General features: G+C 36.3%; 2 protein-coding genes across 2 annotated transcripts in view; both read left to right on the plus strand.

The window, feature by feature from the left end:
- The window catches only part of LOC140166771 (uncharacterized), a 49,695-nt gene extending 44,121 nt beyond the window's left edge, over nt 1-5,574 (plus strand). Inside the window, exons 32-36 of the mRNA XM_072190264.1 lie at nt 885-1,027; nt 2,034-2,159; nt 2,554-2,679; nt 3,807-3,919; nt 5,331-5,574. The gene's annotated coding sequence lies outside the window, so the exon portion shown is untranslated. The remainder of the gene's footprint in view (nt 1-884; nt 1,028-2,033; nt 2,160-2,553; nt 2,680-3,806; nt 3,920-5,330) is intronic.
- LOC140166773 (uncharacterized) lies at nt 20-17,832 on the plus strand. The gene is made up of 18 exons (XM_072190265.1): nt 20-35; nt 2,034-2,159; nt 2,554-2,679; nt 3,807-3,919; nt 5,331-5,580; nt 6,263-6,403; nt 7,325-7,480; nt 8,141-8,290; nt 9,108-9,233; nt 9,714-9,847; nt 10,428-10,689; nt 11,511-11,648; nt 12,613-12,726; nt 13,428-14,125; nt 15,022-15,237; nt 15,631-15,684; nt 16,283-16,372; nt 17,463-17,832. Exons 1-18 carry the CDS (start codon nt 20-22, stop codon nt 17,496-17,498), a joined length of 2,946 nt encoding a protein of 981 aa, XP_072046366.1. The 3' UTR covers nt 17,499-17,832.
- The last annotated feature ends 1,619 nt before the right edge of the window (nt 17,833-19,451 follow it).

A 19,451-nucleotide genomic window follows, 5' to 3' on the forward strand; every position in this document is an offset into this window, starting at 1 on the left:
TTGTTATCAGTACTTCCCAATGACAAAGTATGCAAGTGAGCTCATGGATATTAATTTTTATGCAGATAATTTTACACAATACTGTCTCTCTCTTTATAGCATACACATCTGCAGGTGTGATCCTCATGAGAGCTCGCCATTGAGTTCGGTTAGCAGCAGTCCTTGTTGCATCAGTCATGCTCAATCCTGTGAACTTCATAATATCATCTAGCCAGCTTGCTGTTGTTCTTCCTCTCTTCCGCCTACCTTCCACCATCCCTTCCACAACTGATTTCTCAAGGCATAAGTGTCTGGTAACATATCCCATATAGGACAGGTTTTGTGAAAACATTTCAGCATGTAGTGTCTTCTTTGTTCCAATCTCTTAGGATCCATTCATTTGTCCTCTATTCTGTCCACGATACCCTTAGGATTCTCTTGGTAGCACCAGAGTTTGAATGAATCTACCATCAGTCTATTAGTTGACTACACACAAAATTATACATCACCAAAACTGTGAATTAATTACATTGTTTTAAATCAAATATGCAAATAAGCTCTGTATGCAGATACCTTCCCACAAAATTATTCAGCAGTAAATCATAGATCATAAATAAGTAATCATGATCTATTACCCTAGGTGACCAACTTCAGAGACATTTTTTGAAAGTGTCACAAAATTAACTGAAATGTCACTTTATTACAAATTATCACAATAAAATTAATTATAGAAAGAGCAGATATCAAGGTATATGTTCTTTGCAAAAGCTAAAAAAAATACACTCATCATCATGCATATTTCAACAACCACAAATTCTCATTTACTGGTATTCACCACATTTGGTTTTGTTGTCAAGCATATTTCATATCATCTAAAACTTGGACAATATATTTGACCTCCTCAGATATAAATGAATGTGAGCTTGGTACCACCAATGATTGTGACACCATAGCAAACTGCACAGACAACCCTGGCTCCTTTTCATGTTCGTGTCAAGATGGCTACTACAGTTTTGAAGGGGGAATGCCAGACTTGGGACTTGTCTAGGTAAGCTGAAATATTTTTAATCTTGGTATGTGGGTTTGAATATGTCATGTTTCAGCAAAGTGATAAAGTAGATTGGCCACCAATGAGGGTGAACATTTTGATATTAAAAAGTGATTTAAACATAAAAACATGTGTCATGCACGGTTTACCAATTTCATGTGTAGAAATTTTATTTCTTATTTAACTCTCTTCACACGGGTGTCGACTGTAGACGACAAGTTTCAAATTTTTTTTGAAAAATCAAAAATTTCAGAAATGTAAAATTTCATGACCATATTTGGAATCAGCATGAAAAATGCATTAAAATGAGTACAAACAAGCCTAGTATTGAATCAGTAGTTCTTAAGATAGCTCTTGATATTTTGAGAAAATATTTAAAAACTTGAACCTTTTCCATTGAAGCGCATAGCTAGCACGCAGAGCATTATACTCACATGATGCATTAGAGTTTATAAATTTGACTACATGTATACATAAATAATGCTTTATAATCCTTGAAAATCATGTTAATGTGATGGCCAAATATTCAAAACTTGTCATAATGTAAATTTAGAATTGAGATAATTTTCTTATCATTTAAAATTGCATTTTTTATGCTTAAAACATATTAGATATTATTGTACATGTATAGTGTGTATAATTCTAAAGCTTTGATCTTCTGAAGTGTAAAAGTTTTTATCAAATTGAGCAATTTTCATGCAATTTGTAAGTTATAGAGTAGTGAAAGGGGGTTCCAGTGTACATGAAACATGAGTGTGTTTGACCTCTTATGTTACATGTTATGAAATACACTAAATGACTCCACCCCTAAAGCAGGCATGAGAATTTCCCTTTTTTTAAAGAAATTCCTTTTTTTTGCCCAAATTTCCACATTTTTATTTCTTTTTAGCCTGTTTTGAGCATTTTTGCCATATTTTATTCATATTTACGCATTTTCCATTTTTTTCATTAAATTGTATTCTCATGCTTGCTATAGTTAACAAGTAATAACTTGTTTAATTTGCAGATATCGATGAGTGTTTGTTCGGTTTAGCAGGCTGTCACGATACCCATGCCACATGCACAAATACTGCTGGTTCCTTCATGTGTGATTGTGTAGCGGGTTTTGAGGGCGATGGATTCAATTGTACAGGTAATGCTGATGTGTGTTTGTGAGGGTGCTTTTGTAAACACTGGTGAACAAGGACGCACATAAGAAATATTTGTGTAAATGTGGATATGTAGTGTGTTTCTAGATCGTAAACAGCATTAAGAATATTGTAAGCAATGACTGCAGTTAAACTGTGTTTGGCTTAAGTTATAATTAACATTTTAGTTCCTGACATCAAAACCACTGGAGCAATACAACTTAAAATTTGAAAACATTTATTGGTAGGCCTCAATGTAAGATATAGAAAACAGAATGTGAAAAAAAAAATGGACTACTCCCCTTTAAGAATTTTTTGAACACTTCAAAATTCTTAACAAGAATTCACGTAACTTCTGTAATTTTACCTGATATTTCATGTTGCTATTTTATTATGTAGATGTGGATGAGTGTATAGACCCAGCAACATGTCCAACTAATCTGAATGAGAGGTGCTTCAATACCTTTGGCAATTACTCATGTCTCTGTCAGACCAGCTATTATAGAATCAATGGTGTATGTACATGTAAGTAGTAAATGTATCAGCAGGTTATTTGTTTCAATGCAAAGTGGTTTATTTGCCACATGCTGCCATGCTTATTTTTTTTGAAGTAACTATTGATATAATTTTGTATTTTAGTGTAGGTATTTCTTTTTTGAATGGATGTTAGGTTTTTAAAGAGACTTTTCACTATATATATTTTGTGCCTTAAGACGACGGAAAAAACCTTGCCCTGTTCTCCGGGCCTGACCAACCTAGATTTTCTGTTTTTGAGATTTAAAAAAAATTTGCTGTATACACGTAAAATCAGCCAGTTTTGGGCCAAAAGTGGACTAAGTTTGACGTAAATTGTTGTATGCATGTAAAATCAGCTGTTTTGGGCAACAAAATTCCATGTTTTATATCTCAAGTCATTTCAGGAGGATGCTTAGGTCTAAAAAAAATTGTTTGATTGACGTAACCCAACCTACCCTAAAAGTAGGCTCAACCTTGACTTTTTTGCAAAAAAACCCCAAAAAAAAATAAAAGGAAAAAAAAATTCAGAGGCCCTTTTCAAATGCAATTTACACAATTTACAGCTTTAAAAGTTAAAAAGAAAAATTCCCTACCTACCTACTCTTAACTTTTTTTATGTTACGCTAATCAAACAATTTTTTTAGCCCTAAAAATATTATAATTATGCCATGTTAAGAAAGTCAAAATGGACATACTGTTCATAAGTTATAAGTAAAAAAGTCGAGAGGTCAAATTTTAAGGCACACAGGGGTCAAAACTGAAAATTGTTCTGAGTTCAGCGAAATTGGTCTCAAATTGTTTGTTGCATAAAAATAAGTTGATGCATTATGCAAAAAGTACACTGACAAAGAGTAATTTAAAAGGAGATGATTAGGGTATTCACAAATAAAGTCAAAATGGGCAAGAATTGTGCATGGAAATGTAGGTTTGACGGAGCTGGAAAACATGGAGCCTAGGAACTGAGAGAAGCTTAAATTGGAGGTCTTTGTAGTAGCACAGGGGCTTGACACCAACCCCTATCCCCACACCTACCCATGGGCTTAACAAATATTCAGGTGGATTTTTAAAAAGGACAAGAAGATCAATTTTGTTACCTAGTTTCATAAAACTTAGTTTTTTTGTTTGTTTTTTTACAGCGGCAGAGTCAATAATATATACTGACGTGTTCACCGATATCAAAGGATGGCAAGTGGGTACATTTCAAGATTTGGAGGAATTGTACCAAGTCAGAGAAAGTCTGGCTACTGATGTAAGTAGATTTTAGAATTGGGAAATGAAAATAAAAATGCCCCAGATGGAGATATTTTGATAAATAGTAAAAAATTAATCAAGCGAGTGAAACAACATCTTGAAATTTGAATTTGATTTCTGGATTTAGAGATTTTCTGTGCAAAATATTTTTATCTGACAACACCAACAAATAATCAACAAAAAAAGAATTGTATATATGCCGATTTGATTGCAACATATCATGTATATTGCTTAAAACCGCTCTGAAAGTGTGAAATGCTATCCTCGGTGCATGTTCGGTGTCTGCTGCTAGCATCATACGGTGCCGAATTCGACTGCTTTGTTTTGCGATAAGAAAAAAATGGAAGTAATACTTGTACTTGAGTATAAGTATTCACCCTTTTGCACTGATCCGCCATCTTGTTACCAAAGCGAGGTCCTCCCTGCAAAGTCATGCACAAAAAGTGCATTTTTATTTCTCACACGTTTCTAGCAATGCGTCGGAAGGCTTTTGCTAAGCGTATGCAGCAGTTTAAAGCATGCGTTTGATGGGCATACGCACCCGCAACACACACTTTGGGGTAGAATCTCGTTTTGATATGACTATGCGATCGGTGAAGTCTATCTTCATCTTGATGTCTAATTTTTTCTTTATCAGATTTGCTTTCATGTTTGCCATTGGTCCATTTCAATAGCACATCTGGTCCGGTGTCACAACCTAGGGTACCTTTGTGTTACATAGTAAAAAAATGAAATGTTTCAAACATTTTACCTACACGTCTCATTTGAAGTGGTTCATCCTCCTGAGCATTTTGACACCTTTTTTATGGAAATCGGTTAAAAAATGAGAGAATGCGGGCAAAAACAATCACAAAGTAGGTGGGATTTAACCCCACCTCTTTTTTTTTCCACATTTACAATCATTCTGAGCAAGTATTAGTCTTTTAAATGACCTTCTGCATTTATTTACTTGGTTTAGATGTCTGGGAGTTCATTTACACATTTTTTTACTAGATTCAAATTTTTAATGGGGGTTTTAGATCAAATTAACGATACATATCCCTCCTCCTAATCCTCATCCTCCTAATCCTCAACCACCCTTGGCACATTTCATGCCAAACATCATAAGAAAATAATTAAAAATTATTTTAAAACAGGTTAAAAACATGAGTAATATAGAATAAATTAGCCTCAATTTAAGACCTAATTGAATCTTCTAAGTGAAGGAATACTCAAGAGACAGTGTTTTGAAATCCAAGCTGCACATCAAAATGTAACAAAACCACCTTTTTGGGTACCCCAGTATATGACACAGGATCATATATGCTTATTCCAAAAATGCAAAAATCTCAATCTTGATGAATTTTAGGTTCATGCAAATCAACGAATGGGCCTTTAATTGAAACTTCCTTCTCATATTTACGTTTCAGATTGTGGCCCTGTTCAGCAACACAGCGGTAAAAGATGATCTACTTGGGGTCATCATCGAATCTTACACCACCGTGGAAACCGGTATAAGCGTGGAGATCCGTATGGATCTTGCGCTGAATTCTAACATCACTTTGCAGGATATCACTGTAGCATTCAACAGCCAGTTAACGGGCAGGAATAGCGACTTCATTGAACCGGACAGTAGAGTCTTCAGGCAGGAGGTTGTGGCGAATGAGACTATAACAGATGGTAAGCTTACAAAGGAAAGGGTTAACCCTTGTCACCAGAAAAGTGCTTTTATTTGCTGAGTCTACATCAAACTTAAAGGAGCATTTTGTGATCCATCGCCTCATCCCCCACTTTTCTCAAAAACAAGATGAGATTTTTATACCATTTTGTGTCATTTTGTACAGAACATTTATGACTGTTTTGTGGTGCTGTTGGCAAAATGTTTTCAGAAAAAATAAACATCAATTCATGATTCTTAATACAAAGGATTTCCCAACTCTTGCGCTGACTTTTACTACCTTGCAAACAAGTAACAAGGACATGTAATATAATCATAATTGTAAAGCTTATTTTGAGAAAAAGTTACCTATCCAATATATCAAATAGTGAAAATGCTGACAGTACAGGCCATTTGTGGTGGGCGGCCACATACATATGTCTATCTGTTTCATGAACAAATACTAATATACATAAGTACTGCAATTTTGTGAAGATCAGTGGTGCTCCTATGCAAAAGTCGGAATTCTGAAGAAAATAAATTTGAATGGAAATTCTTTTGCATTTAGGCAACTTCGGGGAGTAAACACTCGTCATTTTATGATTTATAGTTACAGTCAGTGAGTTATTTTCCCTTAAATAGCTGGCTTCCAAATGCTTGTTGTCATGGAACCAATATTAAACCAGTTTCGGTTCTCTTTTCCAGTCCTCATCAACCCGTGTGAAATCAACACTGATGATTGCTCAGTCAAAAACTATGAAAGATGTGTATTCGTAGGAATTAACAACACCTATACCTGTGAGCTGTGTAAGGTTGGCTTTGTTATGGACGGCTCCAACTGCATGCGTAAGTTTGCTTTGTCTGTCTGTCTATCTGTCTGTCTGTCTGTCTGGGTGTGTGGGTGTCTGTCTGTCTTGTCCATCTGTCCATCTGGGGGGGCACTCAAATATGAAAGTGACGTATCTGTGCTTACCGGAGTACAACACTAGGGGTCTATCGGTGGCGATTGTGGGTCATTGGGTGTAAGCTGATGAAAAAAGGGGGCCATTGGGTTGCAGATTTGCTGAAAAAAGGGGGTCTATTGACAGGCACATGATGCATGCCAATATATGCAAGTGCATAAAAATATGGTGGTCATGGCTCATAGTGCAACTGTTATCGCAAACCTCAGTGAGTATGTGTTGTATGCTGGGTATAAGCACTTCTTCCATGGGACTAGTCCCTTTGTTGTGTATCCAAGATGGCTGTCATGGCAATAAACTCTGTGTCTGCCTAGTGCCCTACATATTTGCGATTTATTCCATATTCATTACCTGATAAAGATCTAAGAGAGTAGATCGAAATTCATGTTCCTCCTGCACTGTCATGGCATCAGCAGCCATCTTGGATATGCTGTAAAGGCTAATTTAAAAACTGTTTATGAGGAATAAATATTTAAAATGTTTATGAAGTAATTGTAGCATAACGACTGATCAGTGCCAGAAATGGGTAAGTGCAATAGTTGCCATGTGTAGCTGCCATGTGTAGAGGAATAATGTATACTGTGTGTAAATTGCCAAATGTTGACAGGGCAGCTATTGCACTTACCCATTTCTGGCACAGAGCATTCGATGTTTTCCCTGACTCACACATCCAAGATGGCCGCAATGGGCTTGTGCCTGAAAAGAGGCTTAACATGAATTAAAGCATGATTATTTGCAGACTGAACTGTGCCTCAATGGTTTCTACATAACATGCTGTTACACTTCTAACACTTCTTCATTTCAGCTGTAGAGATGACTGTCAACCCATGTGAAGAGCAGACCGATGACTGTGCATCAAGGAACTTTATGACGTGTGTATTTGAAGGCATTAGTAATGAGCATACATGCAGAGACTGTGAAGATGGATATATATATGACAGGGGGACAATGAATTGTGAATGTAAGTTCATTTAAATACTGCTTTGTAATCAAAGGTATAGAGTTATTGGGATGCATGCTATCTAATACAAATAATGTGAGGGTTTTTTTATGGGGGGGGGGGGGCGAGGGGAGGATTAAGAACAATTGAAAGGAATTGAGGGTCTCCATGAAAGTTCTTGATGCCCCATCAAGCAGCTTATGTACCTTTGTTTGTACTGTAGCTCTCTACAGAGTGTCCCAAGATTTGAACTCAACAAAGCTGTTGTTATGGTATTTTCGATCAGTCGTGTAACTGTCTTAATGTAACTGCTACTGCTCCTAAAAGACAAACAGTTAGTTAAAAACATTGGTCAAGAAATCAGTTGAAATTAGAATACAAGGAACACTGATAGTCCTCATGTTTACAGATTTCCCATATCATCGAACTATTCCAGTTGAAACCCATACACCCCGTATGGAAGACATTGTTGTAATCTTCCATACAGGGAGTATGAATTTCAAATAGGGATACCTGAATGGGTGACTCCATTTGAAATCTACACCCCCTTAGATTAAGCTCATGTCTTCCATAGGGGGTGTATGGATTTCAACTGAAATAATCTATTACATTAATGGATATATAAATTTTTTTCTTCCTTTCAGTTTTATAATCTTTTGTTTCTTTAAATTGTTTTGCTAGTGATGGTGGATCCAATTAACCCATGTGAGGAACAGACGGACAATTGCACTATAAGAAACTTTGAGACTTGCGTATTCAATGGTGTCGACAATGAGTATACATGCGCTGACTGTATGGATGGCTATGAACAAGATGGACAGATATGTAACGGTATGTGTAAAAATATATTTTGGTTCATACTGTGATCAAGCTGTAACCATCAAATGATTTCAAGTAGAGAAATTTGGATTTTCTTATATTTTTATTGTAAAAGGGGGATATTATGAGAAATAGTTTTTCACAATTTATGAGTATACATACGTGTGCATATTAAAACTGGGCATCGAAACAAATTATGAACAAGTTTGACAATCCTAAAATTGCTAAATAGATTCAGCAGGTTTGTAGATACACAGTAAGATAAATTTCTTTTGAACGAAACCAAATGGGCATCATCAATATGGATCATGAACAGAGACGAGGGGATCCACTACCTAAGTCATGTGTATGGTCCTCTTCTGACTGTAAATACACCCCCTACAGTGGGGATACGTCCTACCGGAGGTAAGGATCTACCAACATCATTCTGATGATGCCCATCGACCACGATAGGCAAAACCGTCAAGAATGAGTAATAATATTTGGTTTTGATCAAAAGAAGTTTATCTTATTGACAATCCTAGTTAAACTGGTTTACGAATTTGTTTTGTGAAATATTTAAAAATACTGTTAAAGCATAGCCTGTTTTGATGGTGTATGGTTGACATTAATTAAGTTTTGTTTTTTCGAGAAAAATATTTTACAATTGATATTGGAAACAAGTGCACTTCATGACCATGTTTTTAACCATTTAAGAGTTAGAACTCTTTTTAGGCATAGAGTCCTGTCCCTTCAAGTAACAGGCAATTATGAAAATCCAGTTAAACATTTTTTTCTGTTGTTGCAGCATTTTTGAATAAAATCTGTTACTTATTTTCCTGTTATTTAGACACAAATGAATGCCTTGGCACCCCATGTAATGGAATTGAAGGCACAACTTGTGTGAACACACCAGGCTCATATAGATGTGAATGCAATGACAATGGATATGTACTCGTTGGCGGAACATGCTGGGGTAAGAAACAAGCCACATGTGAAAAACTTTCTTCAAAATTTGTTATTTTTGATGTGATTCCCGAATTGAAAGCTCTTTAACCAGTTTCGTGCAGGAGGCAGCTATGGTCACCCATTCAAATCATGATATATTGGGTTATTCTTGTTAAAATCCATACATCCCATATGGAAGGCCTTTATCTTCCACACAGGGAGTGTGAATTTCAAATAGTGTTACCCGAATGGGTGACTTTATTTGAAATATACACCCCTGTGTGGGAGATTAAGGTCATGTCCTCCATAGGGGTGTATAGATTTCAACTGGAATAGCCCATTGCAGTGAGGCAAGATCAGATATATATCGCTTCGTGCACATATTCCAAAACGGCTCCCTAATGCATTTGGGAAGAGTGAGGCAGATGATAACAATTAAGGCTTACAATTTAGTGACCTGCTTGTAACTGTAGTCAATTTAAACATTTTTTTGGTTATCTTTCAACAGGTTTGGTGTCATTCACGGGATCTTTTACCGTCGTAGAAGTCAACACCTCATCTAGTCTGGCAGAGTTTTCATTTGAGCTGACAGATAGTAACAGCGCACTCTATGACTTGTATAGTCAACACTTCTATGATGTGGTATGTGCTCTCTGAATTACAATTTTTTTAATATAGATATGAATTTGAAGGGAAATGTATTCCTGACATTTATGAAGCTGCCATTTCTACCTGACCTTTATTGCTTGACATTTTTATCAGAGTTTGAAAAGAAGGCCTAGTGTTGTGGCTGAAAAGGGAGGATAGGATCCTTAGGGTTTGGCCCATTCTTTTATCAGATGTGTCTCTGACTTCATTAGTCGGAGACACTTCTGACGAAAGCCCGACCACTCGCACAGGGACAGGCTGCAACGGTGCTGTGATAACAGACACCATTCTTGTAGAAATACTATAGAAATACTAACTTATTTTGAATTCCCATTGAGATAGCCTATCTACTTACAAGAATTGCATACCTTGGCTTTGAAAAAAAAATTGGGATGTACATTAGCAAAGACTTTACATTTCTGCAAGTAATCAGGTGACCCTTTTAAGGTGTGTGCCACAGAGTGGACCAGATTGACACAGAACTACATCAGATCAATTATTTTCCTCTATGCTATCATTCTGTTCTTTCCATTTTTTTATCATCAATTTTAAATTTACACTTCTTTTTTGACAGATAAGCAATGCATTCCTTGCCAACCCAGCCATGAATAGGGATTACTACAGCACACAGATTCTCAGCTTCCAGCCAGCAAGTGCTGCAGATGGAGGACCAGTCGTCATCTCTGTCACATATCGGATACTGTTGCTAAGCAATACTACCCAGACGAGCGATTCGTTGCGAAGCTATCTACTGGACATGCAAGATGCGGATAACAGGCTCTATGATGCGGATGGCAACAGTGTGACGATACAAGAAGATTCTATCGATACGGAAGGTATGTGATAGGTTTATAGGTTTGTCTCTTACACAGGGGGATGGGCTCACTATGTAGGGGTGTCATTTAGTATTCAACATTTATGTAGTATGTGCTACTTAGATTTCTAAAAGTTGGATCTTGAGAACTAATTTTCCTTCAAAAGAAATTGAGTCTTTTGAACTAATTTGGATTATAAATTACTTCAGTAGGGTATTGAGAAATGAAATGTAGTTAAAAATGGGCCTGAATTTAACATTACAATATTAATTTGTTTAGGGAGTTGCTAATAAAAGACCTGGATGAAATTTAGATTATTTAAAGATTAAACTATACTATACTGAATGCATAGGAACTGAAGCCTGTTGAAATAGGGGTAATGTGAATGGTAGAGGAGCCTGAAAAAAGGAAAGTCATGAGAGTAGTTTGTGTCCATATAACAATGGCTTAGATAATATTGGTGCTTGTGAAATGTACTTTCCGCTGTGGGATTGAGGCATTTATTAGGCATATCAACATCTCAGTGTATGACCTTCAATTTGTCTATATTCTCTGTTGAACCAAATAATTTGCTGTTTATAACCTTTAACCCCCTGAGGACTACCTGCCGATCTAACATTGCCTCTGATTGGTCAATTACATGATATCTTCATTTTAATCACCAATCAGAATGGAGCTTTGCAAATAATTCACCCCAATTTTTTTGTGTGGCGAAATTATTCTAACAATGTTGCTGATTGGTCCAATTGATAATGGAACTTCTTTTTGGCCAATCGGCAGGTAGTTCTCATGGGGTTAATGACTAAATCCTCAATAACGGTTTTGTATTGATATTCCAACAGTTGTCAATCCATGTGAGGAGAATACAGATGACTGTGATGAGAGAAACTTCCAGACATGTGTATTCAATGGTATCAGCAATGCGCATACATGTGATATATGTAAAGATGGCTATGAGCAGGATGGACAGACATGTAACGGTATGTATATGAATTTTCATGTTTTTTCCCATCAATTAATATGTTCTACCAGGCAAGCCATCACAACTTTTTTATGTTTAATTTTTATTCATATTTTCCCAATTTATTTCTGAAAAGAATTGTTTCCTGTTTTCTTTAGTGAAATTAAAAGAACAAAAAAAAGTTTGGAGGCAATTTGTCTGCAAAATAGAATCCTTATAAATAGTCATTTTTGCAAAATATTGGTAAAAATTGTATATTCATGGTCACATTTATTTATTTTTTTAATTATTGCAAAAATCAAAAGAAACAGAAGTCATAAATAAATCAATGTTTGAAACCTGTAGGACGGATTCTCTTCAAAGGAAAGGTATTTTGATCAGTGTACTTTGCAATCTACTTACAACATGCTCAGAACATTTTATTATTTCAAGACAAAGCCTTTTATCCACCTTAAATGGTTTATAGATATCGTGGACTACTGTGATCAGTGCCCATCTGTGGTATATCCTTGATGTAAGATATAGAGGTTGAGCATGTGGCGTATCATACCGTAAATATGGCGGGCTTCTCAAATGCATTCAACAAAAGCATGATTGTAATCTACCGCGACAGTATCCACATAACAAATGCACTATGATCAAATAGGTTGATGACAACATTTGATTGAATGAACTGCACTGCGCCATGATTACGGTGAAGGACACTGGTTCAAATCCTTTGTTTTGAGCCAATCGATAAAACCATGCAGGGCTTCTATTCATGATTTAGACTAGTGTAAAGACTCCATTGAGGAATTTAGCAGCTTATGGAATAAATTTGTATAATCCTTCAATAGAAGATTTCTGTGCTAGGCTAAAGGTGCAGTTTTACATGCAAGATAAATTCAATCTGTTAAAGTAAGGCTATTTTGGTTTGGCAGCACACAATAAATCGCAATGATTAAGTTTTAAAATTTAGTTTTGTCATAAATTTTTCTTCTCAGATATAAATGAGTGTCTTGACAACAATCCCTGTGCTAATGCAACTGATGACATGACTTCCTGTGTCAACACACCTGGCTCTTATAGTTGTGAATGTGAAGGCGGGAAATGTAAATGTAAGTATTCATCAATCGGTTTCAAAATGAAAAATAAGGTGCAGGAGGGGTCGGCAACCAAAAGCTGTTAATGGGCTATTCCAGTTTAAATCCATACACCCCTGTGGAAGACATGACCTTAATCTCCCACACAGTGGGTGTAGATTTCAAATGGAGTCACCCATTCAGGTAACCCCATTAGAAATTTGCATTCCCTGTGTGGAAGATTAAAAGTCATGTCTTCCATAGGGGGTGTATGGATTTCAATTGGAATAGCCCAATGGATCCTGCCATATTGTTGTCCCTGGGCACTAATGCATGCTCCTCCCTGGGATGCCCCTGTAACCCCACCCCATTTGTCTTAGTGCTCAGTGCAAGATTGACACACTGCTTCAAAAGTGTTGCTGAAATGTGTCAGGAGGAAAATGGTCCAATAATCAAGAACTTTTAAAACATGCAGGAAGGGTGGTACATGTAATTGTTTTGAATTTGTAGTTTTCTTAAAGCAACCAATCATATCTAACTTTCTTTGCAACTTGATTGACCACCAAAATTTGTGATTTGAAACAAGTCCGTACACACAAAAAAAATTGTTTGTTTTTGTATGTACACCTACCTACCTAACTTTTTCCTGAGGCAATTCTGTGAGGATACAAATATTCATTCCTGGATAAACAAACATCAAAACCTTTAATATGTATATATTATTTTCTTTCAAACAGCATCACCCGGATTATCAGACACACAGCTGCTGGCCATCATCCTAGGCTCGGTTGGATTCATCTTCGTTATCGCGGCATTTTGTCTCTGCTGCTGTCTGTTCGCAGTATGGTCGCGACGACGACGTGAGAAGCAATTGGATAGGTATTGGGATGATGGAAGACAAGTTGCTGCTCCTGGAGCTGTCGCGCCTAGATACGGTGGTGGCTTTAACAATGATGGTGTCGTATTTAATAGAGGCCATGCGGAGAGATTAAGTGGAGTTGCACGACCCCCGGCATTGGCAGCCGTGGCTTCTGGTGGTGCTAGAGACTATGGCGTATCGCCAGCATTCTTTGCGACAGACTTTGCACGATCACGACCTTATACCTATAAGAGACAATTGGTTGAGCATGACATAGATCCACGTGACATTCCTGGCCCATCCACATCTGGTGCGCCCGAAACATTCTTAGAATCTGAAACAGCACCTACTCTTTTACGGCCAGTTATTGTGCAGCGATCACAGCGTAGAACACGTTCACCTCGTAGAACACGTAGAGAGTATGTGTATGCAGAAACAGAATCAGATGGTTACGAGTATGATTCAGACTCATTTGATGAGTATTCTTCGGGTAACTCAAGCATAGTATATGAAGAGGAAGAAGACAGGAGAATGCAGCATATCTTGGGAGCAATGAGGCACTCAGACGCTCTCAATGTAAGTTTGTTTGGTTACATGATGATGGATGATATTAATGATTGACAACGATGATGACAAAGACTATGATAATGTTAATGCATAATGCCAATGATAATCTTGATGATCATGGTTATAATGATGATGCCTAAACTTGATCAAGTGATACTTCCATGATCACACAACTATGAGTGTTATATTATTGAGTTTTCAGAACCCGTTGGTGTAAGATACCAACACTATAGTTTGATCAGCTCGTAATCGGCGGGCCTTATAGCATCGCGGATTAATATCTCCAGAAGTATGACAAATTAATATTTGAAGTCATATACTTTGTCTACTTTCTTTAACACGCAAAATATAGACTAAGCAGATCAATAATATCTTTCTTAACATGGGTCTACTTTTCGGCGTAGTGATAAAAGCCTAATAATTCCCGCCGATTACAAGCTATTCAAAGTATATATGTTTACAATACTCTTATGAAACATCCACTATGAATGGGCTTGTCCAGATAAAATTCATACATCCCCTATGGAATTGGGAAAGCATAACCTTCATCTTCCACACAGGGAGTGTGAATTTCAAATGGGGTTACTACTTGAATGGGTGACTCCATTTGAAATCTACACTCCTGTGTAAGAGATTCAAGGTCATGTCTTCCATAGGGTGTGTATTGATTTCAACTGGAATAGCCCATTGCAGCAGAGCTAGCCACCCATATTGTGCAGCGTTAAAAACAGTTAAGCTGTTAGGAGCTATTGTCCATTTTAGCCACCAACACATAGCAAATCAGTGTAGTTTAGATAAATGAACATAAATATTTTGCTAATATAAATTTCATCTTTCGCTCTCTATCACTGGTGTGTTAAATTTCTTAAAATTCTTTACCGTCACATCTCTTATCTCCTGTACAGACACGCATGCGAGCAAGGGCATCAAGACACACACAGGATGTATATGCTTTGGAGACGGCATCATCAACAGATGGCAGCGATTTTGTCAGGCCATACGTTGCCGCTGGTGACGAGGCTAGTAGGATCTATAGACAAAGGGAACGAGAAGAAGAAGAATACCAAAATGTGGAGCGTCAACGGAGGAGCCGCTTTATTAGGACAAGGACAAGATTACCGGTAAGTGTTTGCTCACCATCATTCAGAGATGAAACTGCACAGGTTCTTACCGGAATTTAGTTTTTTCTTAAATGATTTGTTTTTCCGGTCTTCTATTCCAAGTTGGCTGTAAAATGAAAAAATGGACACTGTAAAAAAACAGCAATATTTAATAGTGCAGTCAATCTCCAAATAATCAGAGATACCACTGGGATTGTTAAAAAAATGGAATTTCATTAATATCATGACAAGAAGTTCAAACCACTCTAAAAATTAAAAAACGAACTATGGTGAAATAGCAAATGGTAAAATGCAGAATATCATGAATGTGCATAACTTCTAAATGTCACCGCATGATTGGTAAACTTAAAATCATGTTATAACTTCCCTTATCCTTTCTCTCCCTTTTTTTAGAGAGAAGAAGAAGAACGTCGTCGTAGAGAACGTGGGCGCAGCACTGTAGTGAGGGTAAGAAAGAATTGAGATGGCAGTCATTGAGGTTATTCAAACAGTGGGAATTTGTATAGTACATGGTGATGTGTTTTGATGGAATTTTCTTGCTACATTAGTGGAACCAATATTATTTTTGTTTTTGATCTTCACACCTCACATTAACCTTTGGGGCATCCTGCATAGTTTAATTTGCACATACAGTCGAGATCTCCAGTGATGTACTAGTTTTTTCTAATAGTTGTAAAAGTGAATTTCAATGTTGACTCATATTGACTGCTTGGAGCACAAAAATGCTAACTGCTTGGGCTGCCTGGAGTACATAAGTATTAACTACCTTTGTTAAACCTTGACAGTTAACCCTTTTGTGCACCAGGCAGCTATAATTGCAGTTAACCTTTCTATGCTCCAAGTAACTGATATGTACTTTAGTGTGCATGTGTCAAAGATGTGACCAATGCAATGTAAAAAGAGTTGGGCATGCACTTTGACCTGTGAACTTTGCTCTAGCATGACCCTGATGTTAACCTATACCTACCTATCTAATAACCAATGTCAGTTGTTCCAATTGTTTATAGATAGATTTGTAATTCATGATGTTTGGTTGTTTTTTCAGGCTGGCGAAGTACGATCCATATATCCTGATCTACAAGTACAACCCACAGCTCCCCCGAATGGTCGTCCCAGTGCTATCAATCCCACATGGGTAAGCATTTAATCAAGTGCAATTTGTATTGTTGGTGATAACACGTGTATGAACATGTACATGAGGCGCTTGTCAGTACATTGTAGTTTTACTGATGTGAAAAATGTCACACACAGTCAAAATACGTCTATTTAGTAAATACTGTTGTATGTGTATGATGCACATTCATACCTAGGATTTGTTTGTAAATAAATTACGATTGAAATGGGCTATTGTATGCGCTGTAATTGTCATGTACAGTATTTTTTGGGAAATTGTACAAGTTGGGAATTTTTATGTATGTAAGTGTAAAGTAACTTTATATAAAAACAGTATTTTTGTGTGTTACAAAATTTCGGGAAAATAAAATAAATCAACACGAAAGTAACAGCATATACAGTATTCCATTGAAAAACCACACTCCCCCTGTGGAAGATTTCATTGCTATCTCAATTCTAATTGCACCTTTCGTTCAATTTAGCTAGAAATGTTTAATTTGCTCAGTGCTAAATTCCAGTTAAAAATTGTTAAAATTTATAAAATGCAGTTAAATTGGCCTAAAATTAGACAATTTTGTTTGTAATTCCAAAATCATTCACACCTTTTCCACATTTTGTGGATGAAAATCGTTGGATCTGAAGTAATTAAACCTATGTACTGAATTTGGTTAGAATTCCAAAATCTTGCAAAAGGGAGGTGTGGTTTTAAACGGAACAGCCCAATCAGTATGTGTTGTGCATATGCACATTTTCTAGCAAATAGGATTCATTATCTTGCCCAGCAGAGGTCAATATATGGTGCTGTACTTGCAGCATTGGACAGTTGAAATCCATACACCCTCTATACCACACTCCCTATGTGTGAGAACAAGGTCATATCTTCCTCGCTGTGGAAGATATGACTTTTATCTCCCACACAGGGAGTGTGAATTTCAAATAGTGTTACCTGAATGGGTGACTCCAAATCTACACCCCATGTCTTTCAGGGGGTATGGATTTTAACTGGAATGCCCCATTCCACAATTTTCCAATTTTTTCTGTTGTTTCAATAACATAACTGTGATATCAGATATGTCATCACTATGTTTATTATTTTCTTTCTTTCTTTTCAGAATTCGGGTGAGGCTTATCAAGACGAATACTTCTAAGATTCATCACCATGGGGGTCATAACAGTCGCATATTACATCCGCAACAAGATTTGAATAGGCCAAAGAATTGTGGGTGTCAATTGTACTGAAACATAATGAAAATTGTAATTTAATTAAGTGAAGATGAGGATAGCATAATCACCATTAATAAGAATAGCACTGATAATCCTCCTCTTGTGAGAGGATTTTTTAAAGTTTACTAAAGTTTTAAGATTTTATATGCAAGTATTATATTTTTATTACCAGTATTTTATTTTGTACTGCATTTTTAATGTATTTTTTTAAGTTTTGAATTGTACAGTGCTTTGAGGCGGTTTTGATCCAGTTGCGCTTCATAATTTCTGATTATTATTAATAAGTATTATTAATGAGAATAGCATAGATCACTCCCCTCTAATGAGAATAGCATAGATCACCACTTCTAATCTAATTACAGTAGCATAGATCACCACTTCTAATTACAGTAGCATAGATCACCAACCCTCTGATGACAATAACACAGACCCCCTCTCTCTGATGAGAATAGCATGGACCAACCCCTCTAATGAGAATAGCATATATCATCTGCCCTGTATTGAGAATAATGCAGATCACCTTACTAATGCAAGTAGCATAGATCACCCCCTCCAATGAGAATGGCATAGATCGCCCCTCTATTACCCCTCCCCCTAATGAGAATAGCATAGATCGCTCCTCTATTACCCCTCCCCCTAATGAGAATAGCATAGAAGACATTAAAAGCAAATGGCACAGCTGACCAAGAGGATAAAACACTGCTAATGAGAATGGATAGCAAAATATGAGGTAAAAAAATGAAATGTGTGCAAAATCCTTAACAGTCAGCTGTATATCATAATATAATGAAAGAGGATTTGAAATAAGACAACAAAATAAGACAATCAGGCAGGGCTCGAGAGAGAAATTCTGCAGGTCGGATTTTCTTACTTGACTGATTGGCAACATTACAATTTTGTTACTGATGAGGTGGAAAAATTTAATAGCACTATTGAATTTTAAGGGAAGAGTTGGTGGGATTTGTTTCTAGTGTATGAAACAGGTTAACATTGTACAAAATAATGCACTAAGATGTTGATGCATCTAATGCACTCCCCCGCCCTCTATAAATAATGAATTTCAATTATTATAAGTAAACATATAAGTTCAAAAGCAGCTCATGTACAAATTTTAAGAATTTTTCCAATTTTAATAATTTTGAAACCTTTTTTAGACTTAAAAACAACTTCCAGGTGTGTATTAGGATCATATCAATTATTTTAAAGAATATGCCGTTTGCACATTTTTCTTTTGTAATTTTGAACTTTGAACTGTGATTTGAACTTTGAACCCAATAAAGTTCAATGTTTAGTTTTGACTGATTTTGACAGTTGACATCATATTTTTGTGACGTCATATTTAATTGTCATATTTTCTACTGTTATTTAATATAGAATTGCACCCACAAGCACTTTTACTAGCAGATCAACCATGTCCATGTTTCATTTATAATTGTAGATATTTTTTTACACTTAGATCTGCACAAAAATATTATGCAATTATTGCTTTACATTTTAACAAAATTATTATTTTGTTTTACTGTGGTAGCCAATTGATTTGGAACAAATAAAATTATTTTTATATAGGTCTAAAAAAATTTAAAAAGTGAGTTGTTAGTCCATTGGAGCCAATAATGTGGCCGTGTCCACGGGCCAGCAAAAGGTAAATTTGGCACAAGCGCAAACATGTGCAGTTTTAAAAGTTTTGTTTTATTTATTGTCTCAAAAGTCACTTTACCTTTGACTTTGCCTTTGAAGAAATACTGTCCAATGTTCCATGTACTATCGTAAATATAGTAGCTGCCACTTGCAACATTGCAGTAAGGAGTGTAATACAAAACAATTTACAATGAGAGGGTTGTGCTGTAAACAATATGGGTTTCCAGGGGCGGATCCAG

Source organism: Amphiura filiformis, chromosome 12 (assembly GCF_039555335.1).
Source record: "Amphiura filiformis chromosome 12, Afil_fr2py, whole genome shotgun sequence".
Lineage (NCBI taxonomy): Eukaryota > Metazoa > Echinodermata > Ophiuroidea > Amphilepidida > Amphiuridae > Amphiura > Amphiura filiformis.